At 42.7% G+C, this 15273-nt stretch overlaps 2 protein-coding genes across 3 annotated transcripts in view; one reads left to right on the top strand and one right to left on the bottom strand.

Annotated features, from left to right (window-relative positions):
* Nucleotides 1-1375: 1375 nt before the first annotated feature.
* Nucleotides 1376-9709, top strand: atp1b1a (ATPase Na+/K+ transporting subunit beta 1a). Its single transcript, XM_017698082.2, has 6 exons — nucleotides 1376-1640; nucleotides 4519-4647; nucleotides 6496-6651; nucleotides 7316-7500; nucleotides 7943-8026; nucleotides 8188-9709. The coding sequence occupies exons 1-6, from the start codon at nucleotides 1547-1549 to the stop codon at nucleotides 8443-8445; spliced, it is 906 nt and encodes a 301-aa protein (XP_017553571.1). The 5' UTR covers nucleotides 1376-1546; the 3' UTR covers nucleotides 8446-9709.
* The window catches only part of nme7 (NME/NM23 family member 7), a 49458-nt gene continuing 43573 nt past the window's right edge, over nucleotides 9389-15273 (bottom strand). For both annotated transcript variants that reach the window (XM_037534916.1, XM_017698076.2), the window contains exons 11-12: nucleotides 10500-10607; nucleotides 9389-9805 (exon numbers count right to left, since the gene is read on the bottom strand). In XM_037534916.1, coding sequence (XP_037390813.1) covers nucleotides 9773-9805; nucleotides 10500-10607 — 141 coding nt within the window. In that variant the 3' untranslated portion in view covers nucleotides 9389-9772. The remainder of the gene's footprint in view (nucleotides 9806-10499; nucleotides 10608-15273) is intronic.

Raw genomic sequence — 15273 nt, 5'->3', positions numbered from 1 at the left:
TTTTAGTAATAAAATAAAAATGGTACTAAAACACCTGATATGACATGATGTTTTGGAGCATCTTGGAAAGATAACACGCTATGTAGCCTGAATCAGCCACATCGAATCGCCCCACTTTCTACCATGTAGATGATTTATGGGCTTTCCCAGCCAGAGCAGAGGAGCAGATCTATCTGAAAAACAAACGAAGTGGACTTCTCAAGGTGCGGCTTGTTTATAATGGCCACAAAATGACAGTAGGTTTATATTATAGGTCAAAACCCTCAAGTTCTCATCTTAAATTCACATTGTTTACCAGTTCCTTTGATCATTATCTCTTTTCTTGAACCTAATCTAATCTCATGTCTAATCGCAGTGACCTGTATGACCTTTATTCTAATGAAGGTGTAGATTATCTGTGCAGACGTAAAATGGGCAGTTCCACTCACTACAGGTGCCTCATCCCTCCCACTACTGACCTTGAGTGCAGCAGAGATCACTGTGGGAACAGCATGCCAAGAGCACTGCAGCAGCATGTTCTGCGCGAGGCTCAGACAAACACATAAAGCACATAGAAGAAAGAGGGGCAGAGAAATGTCTGTAGCACCGCTGGAATCCAGATGTTCCAACGGCCTAAAAAGACATTTTGCGCAAACAGCGCCATCTGGGCGAATAAAAGACAGTCCAGGAAAACTAATCCACTATCGAGCGTGTTTAAGCAAATAAAGCAACGGTTCTTTTTGCCACCGTGACGCATTCGCCCCCTTTAGGCTCACAGCGTAGACGTTCTGACAGTGGAACGGTGGAATGGAACCATGGAAAACGAGCTCACGGCGTTCTATTGCCCCTCATATTCAATCCCGGTTCCCAGACTGGGAGACACAGACAGGGAAACACGTTATGGCCACCAGTCAGGTTAAAGAGTCGTGACGGGCTGAATGAATAGCACCCAGCCTGTGCGACCAGACAGCCTCTGTCAAGGCTTTACTGCGCGAGAAAGGCTCCTCAGACAGGGACCCACCACCCAGACTAAGCCTCCTGCAGCGGCGGTTACAGGAACCTCGAACGTAAAGTTACAGGAGCTTCTGAACGTGACATCAACGTCACTGAGCACAGACGCGGCGTGTCAGAGAGCCTCGCACAGGACGGGACGCTCGCTAAGGGGGTCGAATCAAACAGCCATTGCAAAAATACCCCCCCCCCCCCCCCCCTCTGACTGGCAGGGCCCGCTAAAGGCGCGCGGCCGGGCTCGAACCCTCGTACGAAGTTCGTTACGCAGATGGTGAGCGCGTCTCTGATTGGTCGGACTCGGCCCTCCTCCTCTCGTAGGTAACTTAAAAAAAAAAGAGAGAGAGAGCGCGCGACGGAGAGAGGGAGGCGGAGTCAGGTGGTGTAGAAAGGATATATCGGGCGGGTCCAAGCCCCACGAGCCGGGTACGACTGTCCTTTCAGACAAAGTGAGAAAGAGGACAGCAGCCTCGGCGCTGTGAGTACCTGGGCACCACCTCACCACAAGTGAACCCCCCCAGAAACAAAACTAACTCAAAGGGAACTTAAGCGACTGAAAATGCCCGCAAACAAGGACGGCGACGGCGGATGGAAGGGCTTTCTGTGGAACTCAGAGAAGAAGGAATTTTTAGGACGGACTGGCGGCAGCTGGTGTAAGTGCTCGACATTTTCTTCCTCGCTCTGTGGGACCGCGAGGCTGTGCGCAGTGTCTGGGGACGGGGTAGAACAGCGCGGCGCGGCGCGGCGCGGGTTAACCCGGCGGGGGAGAAACGCTCGGCACCTGTTTGATCTCGCCTCACCGCGCGCTGCTTCGTGACTTTCGTTTTCAGAGAGGAAAAAACCCGCTGCCCTCACGCTGCCGTCGTCCCCGTAGCGTGGCCGTAACCAGCCGCCGCGAGCCGGAGACACCGCGCGCAGGCTTTTCCTGACTGACTTTCGCGCTGCCTCGTACCAGAGGAAGCGACTCGTGACTCCGTGGTGTAGCAGGGCTGTAGCAGTCCGCTCAAATGGTCGGCCGCTGAACAAACCGAGCACGTAGTGAAACGGCGGCAGTGAAGCCGCTCAGAAAGCCTCGCGCGCACCTGCCTTGGTCGACGACCTGTAAAGTAGACTGGAGGTTTGAGTTTGAGTCCGTTGAGGAAGAAAAAAGGTCGTTGTGAAGGACATAACTGGCTTTTTTTGATAGTGTCGAAAAGAGGCAGTGCCGGAGGCTTTCGGTGTCAGAGGGTGGGCTTTCAGAGTAGCTGAGTTTCCGTGCGGTGGCGTTGAGGCAGATTAACCCCATAATCTGCGGTACTCAGAATGGACAGTATTACTTTTTGGACTGTTCCCTTTGTTGTTCCCTCGTAGGTTAAGCTACCATTACGGGTGTGTAATTACAGCTCAGTTGCTATGTAGTAATAGCCAGGTGGGCCAATAGCCCATAACCTTTTGATTCACACAGCAGCCCCCCAAGGTGAGTCAAGGTGAACGGGCCTGCTGGGTTCCCATCGGTACCTCACAGCTTTCCGCCCAGCAGGCCGTGCAGACAGCACAAAACTACCGGCTTAACACAGTCACTCCGTCTTCCTGCCCTGAGGTCTCGCACTGTGGGCTGTTAGCTCTTTGTTTTGGGCGGGAGACCCTCCACAGCTGATAGTTTATCAGTTCTGAACACGCGCCCATCTGTGCTCTGTAGGCCACACGCCTTGTTCCAGGTCTAAGGTTAGACACGGCCTAGTCTTGCTCTGGCTGCTCATGGCCAGACTGTGATGAAGAGGCTTTGGGTGCATCTTAACTTACTTCATAAACTCTTACACTGGTTTTCAGACCGTAGCCTACATTCAACAGGCGGAGTAGACAGAAGTGAACATGCTGTTCTTCTCCTCCTGGTTCGTAGGTTAGATGCCTGTAAAATGGTGGCTGTTGTCATGCTGTGGCACATGTGGGAAGTCAGGGGTCGATACCGATCACTTGTAGAGCCCTCACGCAGCTCCGCTAGTCAGACAGTGATGTAATGAGCACTGCTGTATGGTGACTGTGTTTAATAAACTCTAGAGGTTGGGAGAAAAACTGAGATGATTGTACTGAGGCCTCATCAGGCGCTCATCTTGTGAACTAGGTCTAATGTGATGGTCCCAGAGCCTTGAAAACATTTGACTTGAATCTGTGAGCCTCCTTTTAAACTGAGGGCTTTGTGGATTGGCTGAACACATTTTGAAAGTTCTGTCTTTACTCTGGCGCTTTAAGTTTGACAGGCTTGTAATATCCGGAGGAGTCTTCCTTCTGCTGCTCAGAAGCCGCTGACACAGAAGTGTGTTTTCTGTGACATTGTGGAGAAGACGGCGCGCCAGAGCTTTGCAACTCCGTTCACTCTTGCGTTATGTAACGGAGGAGGGCCTTTGGCCGAAATCAAAGGGAAGTGAGAAAGGCTGAGCATACACCTAACGATCACCTCTTACTGGCCAGGGGCAGCAAAAGATTTGCTGGAGTTTTTGCTGTGAGATTTTGGGATGAGTCAAATGTGTGTAGGATCTTGGTGATGTGTTGTCACATTACGCATATTTAAGGTTATCTGGAGAAGTCTACGTACATGTTATCTTCATTTCCTAGAATGAAAGATGAGCTTTATACACCCTTTCCAGTTAGACAATAGGCCTAGGAACTGACTTATTACCTTACTCGTCAAGCTCTTGTCATTTCAAGCTATTCTAGTCCAACATTGTTTGTAAATTTGTTTCCTGAAGATTTGTAACCTGTTTTTTTTTTTTTTGCCAGGTCCAAAAATGAACTCACCCGTTTTTTGTGACCAGCTAAACCTGTCTCTGTTATCACTGGGGAGGGAACTGTGGCATTTTTAACACTGTGTCTAGGCCTGTAACTGACAGGAGTTAAGGGGACTTCGGCTGTGATCTGTGAGATCTGAAAGCTGGTGCTGTGTTTCTCGACTCAGCTCCTCACTGTCAGTCACAGTCACAGTAGAGTGAGAGATTCCTGAAAAATCTGGACTTGTGTTGTTGTACTTGCTAACTTCATATTACCCCCCCCAACCCCTGTGGGAGCGCAAACTTCCTCCACATGGAAAAACCAGGAAGTCTCTGGTCACGAGAATTGCATGTCATGGCAGATTTTGCTTAGCTGTGCATTTGGAAATCCATTTCTGTTAAATTTGTTATAGGAGTGGGAAAGTGAGACGCACAAAATACACCATTTAACGTTGATTTGAGAGTTTAACTGCACAAAATACTAGAGTAAAACAATCCGATTAAAAGGACTTATTGCTTAAATGTTCATGTGATATACCTTACACTTCATTTAACACAGTGAGTAGGAGGATGTTGACCGTTCTAGTAAATTTTTCATAGGTTCGTTAAAGTTTTGATGATCACTTGGAAGAAGATAAAGCCATAGTGTTCTTTTCATGAAATATCCAGTCCACAGGCCACATAATGGACACACGGATATGCCAGACTGTTCGTTTTGAATGGGTAAATATGCTGAATGTAGCCACTCTGCACGCCGTTTCTTACACGATTGCTTCTTTCTCTACAGTGAAAATCTTCATCTTCTACGTAATCTTCTATGGCTGCTTGGCTGGAATTTTCATTGGCACTATCCAGGCTATGATGCTGACCCTTAGCAACTACAAGCCCACGTACCAGGACAGAGTTGCACCCCCAGGTAATTAACCCAAGTTTTTAAACTGTAAAAACTGACAACAAATGTCAGTGTTCAGAGTTCTCTATTTGTTGTTGGGACCAAAATGCAAAATACCACATTTAAGCATCAAGTGTTGTGACAGTAGTGCCACACTGTTGGTATTTTTAACTAGTATCTGTCAGATCCGTCACTACATGTCTCTGTAATTGATTTCACTCATTTAAATATTACAGGATGCTTTGCTAACAGTGTCTGTTTTTACTAACTTTATTATTTGCCTAGTGAATTTGCAGCTATACATTATCTGGTAATTGAGAAGTTATAAAGCCCGCGCCTCATTACCAGCCCTGGTTTTAACAAACGACAAGAGCGGCATCAGTGGGACAGAGTATGTTAGTCATAGCTTTGGTAGTGAGAAAAGAATAATCCTGTTTTTACTGTGAAGGTTTCAGAATTCGCAACAAGCCCGTGCAGTCTGTCTCTAAATGTTCTTGTCATGGCTTTCCTGTTATGAATGGTAGGAGAAAGACAAAAGATATTTTCAGCCATTTTGTCATTTCACTCTTCTGTCAGATTGGCGGGGCTTTCTCTGTCAGCTCTGAGGGGAATGCTGTTCTTCCCAGTTTGACGACTGCCATCAGATGTCTCAGAGCTGCCTTTTCTTATAGCTGGGGGGATGGTAGTTCACTTTGAACTGTGTTTGTGTGCTTGTTAGGTGGTCACTGGAACAACACAGGCCCAGGGCATATCCAGCTTCTTAACATCCATTTTACAAATGAATAAAAAATAATAAAGAATGAAATAACCTTGAAACCAAGGGAAAGCAGAAAAGGTACAGTGCATGGTGTTTGAAGCTGTTGCTCCCCTAATCTCTGGGGAGGTTCAGACACTCCTTGGTTTCTCATTGCTCTATTGCCAGATATTAGCCCAGCCAGCTTCAACCGTCTTGTGCCAACGAATGTTTGCACAGTGCACACTGCCGCTTTAGCATATATTTAGCAGCATTCATAAAGGGCTGGCTTAGGTACAGAACGTTAGCCAGCTGCCAGTGCTGTTTCCCCCCCTTGAAACCCTTGTGCAGATAGATTTAGTGAAAGAAGGAACATGAGTAGGTGCAGAGTGGAGCCCAGCAGAGCGCGCTGCGATTGGAAGCCATGATAAAGGAAGGAGGTGGTAGACACACTCGCTGCTCTCAAGTCCCACCCTCCTCTCAGGGCCTAAAAGTTTCCATTGTGTGAGAGAAGCACGTGAGGGTGGGGGTGGGGGCGGGATGGCTGAGAGAGTGTGTGGCTAAGTCTGTAAGTTAACAAAATACTTGCCAAAAAAGCCTTTTTTTTTCTTTGAAATGTGTTGTATTTTTTTTGTTGTGTGTCAGAGTGGCAGGGAAGTGCACATCCATGCTAAGACCGTTAAGAAGAATCATGACCTTACAAACGATACAACTGTTCCTCCCACTCGTTCTCCCTTACAGGCTCTGCTCATGCCACGCCCCAATTTGGCCTTGTGCATGAGCTGGGTGGAAAATTACTGCCAGGCTGAGAACATGAGGTTCATCTGAATAGCTAACTTCCATGACAATGAATGGATTTGTTGCCTGTGCCTTGGTTACCGTGCTGTATTCCATTGTCTGCTGACTAACGGAGAGGAGCGATCTACACTAGTATACCAAAATAGTAAAAACAAAACCGTGTGTGTGTTTGTACATATGTATAAATACAGTGGTCTAACCTTTGCCATGTTCTTTCTTTTGAACTAACATTGTCTTAGTTCAGTACAAATTTTAATTTTTATGAAAACTGGTCTGTTAGATCACAATGTGCATTCTGGCTTCTGCCAAACTACAGCACGTCTTTACTTCTCTCTCCTCAGGCCTATCACACACACCACGCTCAGAGAAGGCAGAGATCTCTTTCAGCAAGCAGGATGATAACTCTTTCGACCCCTATATAAGAAACTTGAGGGAACTGCTGGAGCCATACAAGGATGAAAAGCAGACTGATATTCAAAAATTTGAAGACTGTGGTGGTATGCAGAATTTCCACATTATATTTCCATTGAAGGCTAACTAAAGTACTGGATGTGCTAGTTGTAACAAATTGTTGCATAGTGTTGCTGTACCAATACAGTACAAAAACAAAGTTTTCCCCCCAAAATTATTTTTCTACATTGTATAAGCACAGCACATGTCCTTTACATTGTTTGGACTTATGGCAATACTACAGAATTGGAATAAATTGGAATAAATCCCATTACATTATCTTAAATTAAAAATAAAGAACATTTTGCCCTTCTGAAAAAATACTGTTTATTACCAGTTATCATGATACTTGTTTTTCTTTGCACAGTGATGATGTACAGTTGGAGTTTGCTAAAAAGCTCTGAAAAGAACATAGCTAAAAATGAATGACATCACAGTTGACCCTTCAGGCAAAAATTTTCTTGTGTATAAAAAGTCTACATAGAATATATTAGATTGCACCAGTGGGATGACAGCATGATTGTATATCCCATGGACATGAGGCATCTCTGGTGTATTCTAACATGTTCCATAGGAAGGAATTTGAAATCTGACCACTGAATTCTTCCCATATCATCTTCACTTGTATTTCCACATAGCTTGCTGATGCTCACTGCTGTGTTAGGAACTTGAATATTTGAACTGACGTGCTTTGTTTTGTTCTGCATTTAGCAACTCCTGAAGGATACAGGAACCGTGGAGAACTGGAGAGTGACATAGGTATTAGGAAGGCCTGCCGATTCAGTAGAACGTTGCTGCGTTCCTGTTCAGGCACGGACGACAAATCATTTGGCTTTAAGGACGGCAAGCCTTGTCTTATCGTAAAGCTCAATAGGATTGTCAACTTCAGGCCGAGGGTGAGTTTTACAGTTAGGTCCTTTGTACCTAGAGGACGTCAATGTAACTCGTACCAATAATAAGCAACTCCACGATTAACACATACAGAAAAGCACAGTGGTGGTAGCCCATGTGGTAGTCAGACCATAGTATAATACACTTGATTAAAATCCAAGTGATATTTAGCATGATGCAAGATAAAAGAACTGTGTTAACCAAGTTGTTTTACCCATTACCAAGCATGTACCATACAGAAAATAAAAATTATTGATCAAATTCTGATTTCATGTTGTATTTAATCTTTTAATAAGACAAGAAATGTTTCCACTTGAATCAGATATATGATTTGATTATCTGTTGTGAAGATAATTTGCATACATGTATGCATGTACACCACTGTCTAATGGATTTAGGTGAGGTATTTGGTTTCACTTAGCTCACTTTATCTTCTTTCTTCCTCAGCCTCCAGCATCCAATGCATCTCTCCCGGCAGCTGCCCAAGGATATTTACAGCCAAATCTGATTCCTATCTACTGCACCAACAAGGTACAAATCCCGCATTCTGGTATACAACATTTTCCTAGTCAACTAGCCATTTAATCCTCAGTCTGTGTGATTTTGACGTTTGTTTGTTTGAATGTTGAGATTTACCAATAATGTAGATCTGTATTCTGGCACTAATACCTTTTTTTTTCTCCCCTGTGCAGAGAGAAGAAGATGCTGGGAAAATCGGAGAGATTAAGTACTATGGCTTGGGCAATGGTTTCCCACTCCAGTACTATCCTTACTATGGCAAGCTGCTACACCCTCAGTACCTCCAGCCTCTGGTGGCTATCCAGTTCACCAACGTTACTCTTAATGAGGAGCTGCGTATTGAGTGCAAAGTATACGGAGAGAACATTGATTACAGCGAGAAGGACCGTTATCAGGGACGCTTTGACCTCAAACTCTTGATCAAGTCATGACCTTAGCTATAAAAATAGCACTTTTACTCTGCCCATTTCAAAACGTAATAATTTAGAGAAATAAAAAAGAAAAATGAGTTCAAATAAAAAAACAAAAAAAAACACGACTAGTCTTGAACAAACTTTCATAACATACGGGACCTACACTTAATCTGTATGCTTTACACTAGCTTTCTCTGCATATGTCTAGGGTTAGAATGTAAATGACAGGAGTAGCAATAGCAAAGTATTTATTCTACTGTAAATGAGAATATTCCTTGAGCCATGGGACATTCATTCATTCATTACTGTAAATTATAATTCCACTACTGATGTAGCGAGCAGTGTTTCTGTCCCTGAGTATTTCTGCCTAGCGTGGTCTCTCTATATATTTTTGGAGTGTGCAGTGCAGTAGTCGCATACAATGGTCCTTTCCAAGCCATGTTATAATTTTTGTCGTCTTATGTGAGTAAGCTTAGTGGTCCAAGGTGTATGGGTGTCTCGGTGTGTGAGGAAGAGAGTGAGGAAGTTTGTGCGTGGCTGTGTGTTTCTATTCGTACACTTAAAAAAATAAATAAATGAAAAAAAAAAAAAATACTGGCATGGTACGCGCTGATATCCCCAGGTCCGTATGTGAGTAAGTGACTGCACTCCATGGAATTCTTTTTCCTTCTCTTTTTACTTTTTTTTGTTGATTTTGGGGAAAATACATTTTTGCATCACCTTTTCTCTTTTCATTTGATCATCTTGCAGTGTGGGAGTTTAGGATTAATGTCCTTTCTGTATAAGGCTTTTACTTTCTTTTTTCCTTTTAAGTGTAGAACTGTGTGTATCTAGTCTGGAGGATAACTCCATGCTAGAACGGAGGACTGTTCCTCCCTGCGGTCACCGTGGCAACTCAGTGCTTTAATTTAATTTTTTTTTGTTGTTTTTTTTTGTTTGTTTGTTTGTTTTTTGCTGGAGACATCACATGACGTGGTGTAACTTTCTAATGAATGTTTTAGCCATTTACATGGTGGAAGAATTTTATATTTATGCAGTTGTACAATTTTTTTCTGCAGGAAAAAAGTGTATTGTATGAATCCAGATACCAAAGTCACTGGTCAAAGGTTAGAAACTTATCAGATACAATGCAGTACCCCCGTGTAATAGGATGTTTTGTTGATGTTAAAAGTGCTTAAAAGTCAATGCTGAACACCAGAACACCTGTCAGGAGTTACACATCTGCTCTTGTTGTTTTATTTAATCCGGGTAAGACCTAAACAAATAAATGTACAAACAACCAGGCTGTTGTCAAATTGTTTTTTGTTTGTTTATTAAATATTATCAAAAAATATGTATAAATGCTTCATCCATCTAATATCTTGAAGAAATATTGGACCTGCAAGACAGAAAATACCACATCATATATAAGAACAGCAAAATGTAATCATATCAGGTGCACAGTCTTTAAAAAAACAGTATTTGTTAGATTAAATTTGTTTGTGGAGCCACAAATGTAGCACTTCATTTTAACTATCAAAGCAATTCCTCACATAGACAGCTTGGTTTATTTCTAAACAATTAACTTTCCCTGAACACACATCTGTGAAGGACTAGAGGGCTTTTGTGTGTGTGTGTGTGTGTGTGTGTGTGTGTGTTTGAGTTTGAGAGAGTGGTCTCGGTGTAGATGTGTGTGCATGGCCTCTCTCAGGCTCTTGGAATGTGGTAGCTGAGCCGGTCAGCAGGCAAATGATTAACAAGGACTCGTTTGTTAAGAGGGGCTGGACAGATCAGGAGCTTGCGTGAAAATGACGTAGAAAGGGCCAAACCCACTCCTTGACAAAACAATGCCTTTGCCTCCCTCCCACCGACTCAATCTAGCCCTGTTCTCCTGCTTTCCCTTTCCAGGAGAGATTATGCGGTGGGTTTGATTCAGCCTACAGTGGACAGTCATGAGACTTGGTGCTTTGGCCTCACATGAGATGCAGAATTATTCATGAAGGCAAACAAACGTTGAGCGTTATCAAAGTTGTCTAGCCTACAGTGCCGCAGTTACTGAAACAAAAGACTGACTAAGATGCGAAACGGCTCACCTCCAGTAAACCGTCTTCTGGAAGGTCAGTGCAATGGACAGCGTTTTGCACTTTGTTTCTGCCGTAGAGCGCTCGTAAAGTTGTGGGCCGTAGATGCCGCGCAATTTCCTGTAACAGAGCACACGGGACAATAGCATAAAGGCATGAAGACGGCTTACTAACACTGCTGTGAAAACAATCGGATAAACCAAGACCATGGTGGAAAGACCTTGCCAGACCTGCAGTGTTTCCTTTACACGACAATAGAGTCTAGACAATAAATGCACTTGTGATGACTGCTCAAGCGCATAAAGGCTGAAGAATCAGATTATTTCTCATTCATTGTTAAGTATCAAATTACAGAAAATGCTTGTTCATAGAAAAAAAGAAGTTAATGCTACCTCATCTACACCAACAGTCCTCTTTGCTGACTCTGAGGCAAGCACAATTATCAAATAACTTCATTCAGGTTGCTTAATAACCTTAAAAAAAAAAAAAACTCTTAAGTATTCAATCTGGAAATGAGTAACATGAAGAGACTAAAATTAAATCCAATGAAACTGACTGGAATGGGCACTGGTTTGACCAACCCAGTCTCTGTGAAAACCAGTGGCTCACCAAACTCTGTATCTTTAAGAAGCAACAGGCTGGCATAGAGCGGAATACTCAACATTCTGAGCATGTTGTAATGCAGCAAAACAGAAAGAGAGTCCTCACAGTGTTAACATTTAATAATCGTTTCAAACTGCAGTTCTAGCCTACAGGAAAAAAGACTAATCACATCTCTCATGCATCACACATCTATATGGAGAACTTTGGGGGGAATACAGTATGACGTCAGTCTCAATAATGAAGTTAATGAACCCTTGCTTCCTGAGTGCCACTACTCTGCTAAAAGAATGTCTCACAAACCTGCAATTTGCTTTATTTTGTGGAGCTTCTATTAAATTTCTATCAAGAGGAGACTTTGATTAGGACAATATTCTAAGCATTGAATATATGAACGGTCATTCAGTCTTGATGTGAAATTCTCCGTTTGAACAACATTGTTGTATGATGGTTTTGAGACGCACCATCAAAAAAGTGCCATCAGGGAAAACGGTAATCCCTCCTCCAGTCCCCAAAAAGCAAACTTTTTCAGCCACCAACGTTTTACCATTAACAACATCACAAATAAAAAAAGCTCAGACACAAGTTGACTCACTGGTCATTTAGTAAATAAAATGGCTACATCTGTGTTGTAGACATTGCAATACCTGATTCCTATCAATAGTACTGTAAAGAAATCTGAGACCTCTTAATGACTGAAACATGCAGATGACTCTTTACCTAGACGCAAACTAGATTTTCAGAAAGAAAAGACTATTAATTCAGTGTTTATGTATATATTTTGAACTGTTCTTTGAAAACATTCTCAAACACCCAGCAAATGACATAGACTTGAGTTTCTGATATCCATCAACACAAAACAAAATCAATATTGTTGTATGACACTGAAACTGGTATACCGATATATCACTCAGTGCCAAGGCCCTCAGTGGAAGGAGGCAGTCAATATAGTCAGGCTTTTCTTGCTGCTGCTGAACACAAAGTTGCCATTTCACTGCCCTTCCTGTAAAACGCTGGACTAATACTAGGTCTTGACTTTAATTCTTGCTCACATGTGTTTTTCATTCAAAGCTCAGCTGGCTAACTAGCCGAGGCTAAAATGGAACATGATAAAATGAAACGTTCCCAAGGACACAGCCCATCGGCTCTACTGTCCTCCGCTAATCTCCACCATGAGGAAACGTGATCCGCTCCCCCCTCTTGCTGCTACTCTCGGGGGAGGGGTCATCCAAATGTAAATAAGCTTCAAAGAAAATTAAGAACAACAAGCTTTCCCAAATCTTTCAGTCTTCATTTTGGCTTGATCCCAAACATTCTCACCATCTCAAGAGCATGTAGGTCTCTTGAGACCACACACAACGACAACACATTATTATAAGGTTAAAAGAGTTTAACGTTTGAGAACGACCACACATACGCGGAAGGAAAGTTATTATTGTGAATTACTGTTTAAGTGAAAATAAGCCCCATTAAAGCACATGGTAAACCATCTGAGGCTGTGCAGTAATCTGCTGTTATAGAGTGAATCCTACTAGACAGTCATTACATTCCTCTCTTCACCAGACTAGGAAAAACAGGCAAACATCTCACGGCTACACCACTGTAACAGTATCCTTCCACTTCATTTTGTTCAATCGAAAAATGTGCTTTGTTTCGTAGGCTCTGTATGCATCATTGATCATTTCCAGTTTACCAGTCCAGGACGAGACATGACGACAGCCATGTCATTTTTCTTCTGTCAGAGGGGAAAGAGTGAAATGTTCCTGCCGGGGAATTCGTTCAAGTTTTATTCTTTCAACTGCAAATCCAGTCTAATTAAGCAAATTATAGCACTTTTTTTTTTTATTCTAACAATTTCATCTTGGAATAGCACCCACCACTGCAGCATTCATGCACAAAATGTCACAGGCATGCAAATTAATATTTTACACTTTAAACACGCCCTCCACAATCATTTGGATCCTACGCATATGAATGCAAATGAATACAGGGTCTGTGAATCCAGCAGAAAAACCTAAACGTACATTGTAAGTGCTACCTTTACATTTCCTTTATAAACACATACAGCACCACACATACGAACAAAGCAACTGTGGAAAAGTCATTAATTACAAGTGATCAATTTTTCAGCAAAAACCTTTAACAGAAAACTACATGGAAGCATCTACTAAGTATCTGAATTTTTCAGTGCTTCTTGGAGACATTTTTAAAAAGAAGTTCAGTCTTAGAAGTTTGTTGCATTTTCTGCAAGTAATCCCAATAACGCTCATCCACAATCCCTTACTGCACAACTCCGATGACCAGTTTCGGTAATATAGTGCAATTTTTCCCTTTTGTCTGTTTCCTTTTCTCAGTAACAGCTACACATCCTTCCAGACTCAGTGTTGAGATCTTCTCACAGTGGATGGATAAGACAGAAAACACCTGTGGATTTTTTCGAATTCTTTCAGATATGTAGCAACGATTTTGTTTCCTCGATAGCTTGATTTTTTTTCCCTCCCTCTCAAAGATGAAAGCTGTTTGATGTTTGATCATTTTCCTTCTGCTTTTCTTTGCCTAATGAAACTGCATCATCTTAAATCTCATCAGAAATATCTCCTGAAAAATAAAGACCATGGTTAATGGCCATTCTGACAGGAAACTAAATAAATGAAGGGTGGATTCTGACTTTTGCACAGAATTGACACTTTCATAAGCTTACATGTGTGGGAGAATGCCATACAATCACAAATGTATGCACACACAGTCACCAGAGCTGCTCACAGGGAGACGGAAATTGGGAGAGATTTGCGGGCGGATGAAAAAAAATTCCCAGCCAGAGTCGGCTCTCTGTAATTGCATTAGTTACCCACAAGTGACCTACAGCCAGTGAGCTTAATTTCATTCTAATGAGCCCCGCTGAGCGCTACCAACCATGTTCACACGCAGACTACAGGCTTTTGTGGAGAATAAAATAAGGCCAGACAGGCACTGCTGAGTAACTCCAATGTCCAGTGTAAGTACTAAATGTTTTAAGAACACCTCTTCAGCCCACCTCTTCAACATATGCCATATGAAAACGGAGTATACTAAAACATCAGGTCAAAACATGGGGAAGGTCAAAGGCTGCACTGAAGTCTAACTGAGCTCTGCTGTTGGTAGATTAAATCCATGGTTCAGCCTGTGTGTTCACTGGCAGAGACAGATAGACATGCGCAAAGCACTTACATGCTGCTTCCCCCCCTTTGGTGCCCATTACAGTCTAAACAGAGAGAACATCAATAACAGGGGACATGACATCACATGGCTACACGGGTGAGGGACAATAAGCCGCAACTTCACCAAGCGTTCCCTTCACACAATGTTACTGTCTTCTCGATGTTGCTCTAACAAAAAGAGAAATTAAGTAGGACAGAAAGAAAAGATGGAATAAAAGATAGAGAGAAAGACTGTGAAAGTGTTCCGTTGTACGATCAGTTCTTCTGAGTCTGATGAAAGTTTCCATTTGTGCTGCAGTAGTGTCCTGTGTCCCTGAGGACACAGAGACACGCTACGAGAGGAGAAGTACAGCAGCTGTTTATTATCCAAAAAGCTGTAAGCAAAGTCGATCAGGGCATAGTGGTACTTGTTTTCAAAAAACCAGTTTAAGCAATGACCTTATGGGCACTCTGGGGTTTGGAGTGGTGAAAAGAACATTATAGCCTGTTTTCTTTGACAGACAAAGCTATGTGTGTGCCTCTTCTGTAAAAATAGCTGCTTAGGTGACGCTGCATTACTTCATAACACCCTGACATCAGTGTCTGGCTTCACACTAGCTCCAGGTTCAGAGTCTCTCAAGTCATGGCTATTAACAGATATGTAGGTCTACCGTGGAGAAATCTTAATTAACAAGCAATGGGCTCAAAAATAATTGGTTACAGGCTATTGTAGTTTCTCATATGTTGACAGCATCAACAATTTTGCTTTTAAAGACCCATCTTTATGTGTGGCAATGGCACATTTGGACCTTTAATGCCCACTGGCCTGCTCTACCCATCCCCATCATAGTAATATTTACTCATAATGCAATTTTACAACATTAGATTTGGTTGCAATTTGGTGTCTGGTGAAAAGAGAAATGTAATCACTGTACTGGATGTGCTTTATGCTCAGACAAATAAGTGCACAGAAAACATCAGCGATAGGACATATGAAACCACAAAAAGAC

The sequence above is a fragment of the Pygocentrus nattereri genome, chromosome 26 (genome assembly GCF_015220715.1).
Source record: "Pygocentrus nattereri isolate fPygNat1 chromosome 26, fPygNat1.pri, whole genome shotgun sequence".
NCBI classification, from domain to species: domain Eukaryota; kingdom Metazoa; phylum Chordata; class Actinopteri; order Characiformes; family Serrasalmidae; genus Pygocentrus; species Pygocentrus nattereri.
The sequence above is the reverse complement of the archived record's forward strand: the minus strand, read 5'-3'. Positions and strand labels throughout refer to the sequence as shown.